This window comes from Pyxicephalus adspersus, chromosome 5 (assembly GCF_032062135.1).
Source record: "Pyxicephalus adspersus chromosome 5, UCB_Pads_2.0, whole genome shotgun sequence".
NCBI classification, from domain to species: domain Eukaryota; kingdom Metazoa; phylum Chordata; class Amphibia; order Anura; family Pyxicephalidae; genus Pyxicephalus; species Pyxicephalus adspersus.
The window spans coordinates 38484980-38490374 of record NC_092862.1 but is presented as its reverse complement, the minus strand read 5'-3'; the positions used below and the strand labels follow the sequence as shown (position 1 = coordinate 38490374).

The window sequence follows — 5395 nt, the reverse complement described above, 5'->3', positions numbered from 1 at the left end:
ATCTAGAAGTGGTTTGTGACATTCAACTGGATTTGTTCTGGTAGTGTTGTGCTACTTATTTATCTCTAATGATTGCAAGGAAAATACCCCAGTATATATAGTCACACACAAGAATGAATGTAATTGACTACAAATACTACTTCTTTACCATTAGCTGGAGGAATGAGAACCTTTACAGACTTTAAAACATCCACAAATATGTACCTACCTATCAACAGGACTATAGTATTCTAGTCAATTTACTGTTTGCACTATGTTGTTTTTATGTATGTTCTTTTGATCATTTCAATAGAGATACGCAAAAAAAAAAAAAAGAAAAAGAAAAGAAAACATCCAAAAGAACTTCACACTTTAAGTTTTACCATGTTTTACAGATGATGTGGTATGCTTTGGATCATGAGCTGTTCCACACCTTCGCCATACTTTTTTCTTGCCATCATTCTGGTAAAGGTTGATCTAGGTTTCATCTATCCAAAGAATTTTTTTCCAGAACTGTACTGGCTTTTTTAGCAAAGTCCAATCTAGCCTTTCTATTATTGAGGCTTATGAGTGGCTTGCACCTTGCAGTGCACCCTCTGTATTACTTTCATGCAGTCTTCTCTTTATGGTAGACTTGGATATCGATATGCCTACTTCCTGGAGAGTGTCGTTCACTTGGTTGGCTGTTGTGAAGGGGTTTCTCTTCACCATGGAAATTATTCTGCGATCATCCACCACTGTTGTCTTCTGTGGACCTCCAGGTTTTTTGGCGTTGCTGAGTTCACCAGTGCTTTGTTTCTTTCTCACGATGTACCAACTGTAGATTTTGCCACTCCTAATATTGTAGCAATTTCTCGGATGTTTTTTTTCTGTTTTTGCAGCTAAAGGATGGCTTGTTTCACCTGGTTGGAGAGCTCCTTTGACAGCATGTTGTCTGTTCACAGCAAAATCTTCCACACACAACCCCCCCCTCCTCAAATCAACTCCAGGCTTTTTATCTGCTTAATTGATAATGACATAATGAAACAATTGCCCACACCAGCCCATGAAATAGCGTTTGAGACAATTGTCCAATTATTTTTGAGCCCTTGAAATGAAGTGATTGTGTAAATAAAAAGGCTTTAGTTCGTCAAATTTTTATGCAATCTTTTTGTACAACCCACTGAATTAAAGCTGAAAGTCTGCAGTGTACCTACATCAGAGTTGCTTCATTTAGAAATAATTGTGGTAATGTACAGAACCAAAATTAGAAAAAAGTTGTCTCCGTCCAAATATTTATGGACCTAACTGTAAGTCAAAGGACTCATAGACCTATGTAAACTTCCTGACACCAAGGATAGAGTGATTTTACAACTTTTACAGATCCCATCCTGTTTTTGATGAATATCATCTGTCATTTTTGTTGGTGATTGGATTAAGGTTTCCATCCTAAATCTTAAGATATAAACACTGGCGTATTTGTTGGAAAAAGTGGTCTGGATGAGATACCCAACATTTCGAACATTACATGAACTAATTAATTTTAATGTGGCTAAGGTAATTGAACAATAACTTTAATTATAATCACTTATAAATGCTCATACAGTTTTTGTATGAGTTTTTAAACATTTATTAAGACATTTAAACCAAGATATATGGCAGAGAAGATTAAGAGTTAGTGGAATATGTGTCTCTATTGCCGCAAAACACTCAAAACACATGGAGCGTTTGGAGCATTTATATGCGTTTTTGGGAGTTTTCAGTCATTTTGGATGTTTTAACACCAGGTACAACCAAGTCTTAGATAAATAATGTACATATGATCCACCATAGGAGCTTCCAAGGACACAATTTGCTCCAGAAAACATCCGTAAAAGTTTTGGCTTATTATTAAAGTGTGTCAGGTATTCCTAAATCTAACCATTTAGTTTTAACTTACGAAAGTTACATCAACCTTAATATTAGGATGGTTATTGTGGTTCCATCTAGGGAATAGCACACCATCTAATCATAGCTACTGTTCTGTTTGGATTCTGCTACATGGTGCTAAACTGGGTGACCAAATATGCGGGAAAAAAAAAACAAAAAAAAAAAAACTGATAGCAATTCCACAGAGTCTCGTCTCAATATTTCAAAGAATATTTTTCAAGAAAATACAACAGCAAAAAATTAGTATTCACATTTCCTTAATAAATGTACTCATTTTTGAAACAAAGATTCATCACATGCATACAATTTGACCAAGTTATGAAACAATAGGATACATATCTAATGTAATAGGGTGGTAAACATATATGTTGTGTGGGGTATGAGGAAGGGGGGGTAATGGGTTTGATTTACTAAATTGAATGTTTGCTTAGTTTAATTAATAAGATAGTTGTGATGTTGTGAATCACAGAATAATGTGCACAGCAAATTCATTTTTTCCTCTTTTTTCGTTTTGCTTAAATTACCATGCACACAGTCAGGCATTTGAGGCATATATAGTTTGATTTTTTTCAGCTGTGAACGTTCTCTAATTCTTTAATAAAAGAACAGTATTATTTATATCAGCAAAGTCTGTTTTTTTTCTTCTGTTCTGAATTACATACATATTTAAGGAAAGTATAAACATGTTTGCATGATTGTGCCAGTGCACATATTACAATGTAAATAAATAAAATTATATGTAAACATATTACAGGTGTATAATACAGTACTGTCAATTTGGCAGTGAAATAGAAAGTGTTGCAGAAAATAATTTTCACACATTTTAAAATGTCTCACTATCAGCTGGTAATATAAAGCTGTATCAGAACACTTGTGAAAAAAATAGACCCTTTCTACTAGGTAGATATACTGCATCTGAAATGGTTATTTGAATTATACAATAAGTAGTGCTGTGGGTGTTATATGCTGCAAAGCAGTGCTTATACTGTGAGAGATCGGGGCCATTTCAGTGTAATAATGCACAAAGATTGGCAAAAGGGGAGAAAGGATGGGAGGGAGCTGTTCTTCAGCACTCTACTGCTATGGAAAGAAGCAGAGAGCTCAACAGATCAGAAATTCAGCTTGAAGCCTCTCTCTGCTCAGCGTTTCAGCTTCTTTCTGCCTAATGCAGCCACAAGAAATCTGCAGTCAGATAGAAATACAGATAAGTGGCACAGAAGACAAGAATTAAGGTAAGAAAATTATAAATAACTAAATAATCATGACTGGTAACCTTTATCTTAAACTCAAATTTATAAAGCTTAGCTGATTTTTCTAAACTCATTTTAACTGAATACTTCTGTATATAAAGTGTTGTTGTAGTTGGTCTACAAGATTCATAAGCAGATCTGGATAGGTAAACTGCTTTTATTCATACCATGACATAAGATTTACATGATTGCATTACTATATTTAGAAATAATCACAAATAAATGAAGAGCATAGATATTTTCTTGAAAATAAATTAGTATATAGATGTGTGCCTAATTATTAATGAACACAAGCAACCAACTCATGTTGAGTCATGTTGATTTTTTTTCTGTTTGGTAGATGGAAAACATATCTATGGATTTTTTATCTAATTCCTCAAGAAGGTCAGAGAATGGATCGATCCCTGAAGTCATTCCTAACTTTTATCTGGCACTGCCTATCATCTATTCCATAATTTGTGCAGTTGGATTAACTGGGAACACAGCTGTCATCTATGTTATTCTTAAGGCTCCAAAAATGAAATCTGTTACCAACATGTTTATCCTGAACTTAGCTATTGCTGATGAACTCTTCACATTGGTGCTGCCCATTAACATAGTTGATTATTTACTGCTGCAGTGGCCCTTCGGAGAATTTATGTGCAAACTGATCGTCTCCATTGATGAGTACAATACATTCTCCAGCATCTATTTCCTGACCATCATGAGCATTGACAGATACCTTGTGGTTGTGGCAACTGTAGAATCTAAAAAACTCTCCTTTCGTACCTATAGGGCTGCTAAGATAGTCAGTTTGTGTGTCTGGAGCTTTGTGACCATAATAATTTTACCATTTATTGTTTTTGCCAAGATTCACCAAGATGAAGGTCGATTGCAATGTCTGTTTGTTTTTCCTTATCCTGAGGACTTGTGGTGGAAGATGAGCAGGATCTACACTCTCATTATGGGGTTTGCCATCCCTGTGTCTACAATCTGCATTTTATATTCCATGATGCTTTACAAATTGAGGAGAATGCGTCTGAACAGTAATGCAAAAGCTTTAGATAAAGCCAAAAAAAAAGTGACGTTCATGGTTGCAGTTATTTTAATAGTGTGCTTGTTCTGTTGGACTCCATACCATTTCAGCACTGTGGTGGCCTTAACCACTGATATCCCACAGACTCCATTTGTTATAGCGATTTCCTTTTTTATCACCAGTCTGAGCTATGCCAACAGCTGCCTCAATCCATTCCTCTATGCTTTCTTGGATGACAATTTTAGGAAAAGCTTCAGGAAACTAGTAGAGTGCAGGTCATCATAAAGGATGAATTAAACCACGTTGAGCATATAGGTGGTTTTTCAGATGGGAAAGAACTACATATTCCAGCATGCCTTGCATGTCAATAGCTGGCAAGGTATGATGGTGCATCTATCCTCTCATTTGCATGAGGGTCATTCAAAATCAAGCTCCTTCTAACAAGGCATACCTGTTTTTACCAGACATATCATGTTGAGACTTATGTTGTCTTAACAGCTAGAGGGCAAGATGTCAAACCTTGTCAATAGCTGCAAAAGTATGTTAGGGCATGTAGTGATTCTACAGTTGCAGATGGTTCATACCTTCTGTATGATTTTAGACTTATTTAGTAGGCAGTGTAGAGAGGTATGGTAAAGTGCAATGTGTGTAACCCTATGGGATTGCAGTAAACTCCTCCTCCNNNCCCCCCCCCCCCCCCCCCGAAAAAATATATGAATACCATACTTTCTGCCTTATCAAATAAGCACATACATGTTTATTTGTGTCTCCTAAATGAGATTATGCAAACACTGAGGCTGATTATAAAATCCAAAGCATAAGAAAAAAAGAGATTTGTGCCCAAACAACCAATCAAATGTTAGTTTTTGTTCAGATTGATGGCAGTAGGAGGCACTTTTTTTTTTGTTGATCCACTTTTCATAATGCCACAGTCTCAGATTTCCCATAAGAGACCATAATTGTATAATTATGTTTCGAAGATGAGACAGGCATTTACTGTTCTACCTAACTCTGGATTGTCATTTTATAGTTTGCATTGAAAACAACCGCTTTTGTCATGCTTAATATATAACATGCTATTTAAACTGAATTATAATCTTGTTTAATAAGTAACATAATATAACTTTGGGACAATGGGGCTTTCTTGATTATTGCGTAGTTTAACTCACACTGTGTTCTGTAGTGAATTTGTATTTCAAGTTTCTTATTTTTGGTCTCTAAATCCATTAAACTTGGAAATTAT

The 5395-nt window shown here is 35.4% G+C and overlaps 1 protein-coding gene across 1 annotated transcript; it reads left to right on the top strand.

Moving 5' to 3' along the window:
- The first annotated feature begins 2960 nt into the window (after positions 1-2960).
- NPBWR1 (neuropeptides B and W receptor 1) lies at positions 2961-4828 on the top strand. The gene is made up of 2 exons (XM_072413301.1): positions 2961-3119; positions 3478-4828. Exon 2 carries the CDS (start codon positions 3478-3480, stop codon positions 4435-4437), a length of 960 nt encoding a protein of 319 aa, XP_072269402.1. The 5' UTR covers positions 2961-3119; the 3' UTR covers positions 4438-4828.
- The last annotated feature ends 567 nt before the right edge of the window (positions 4829-5395 follow it).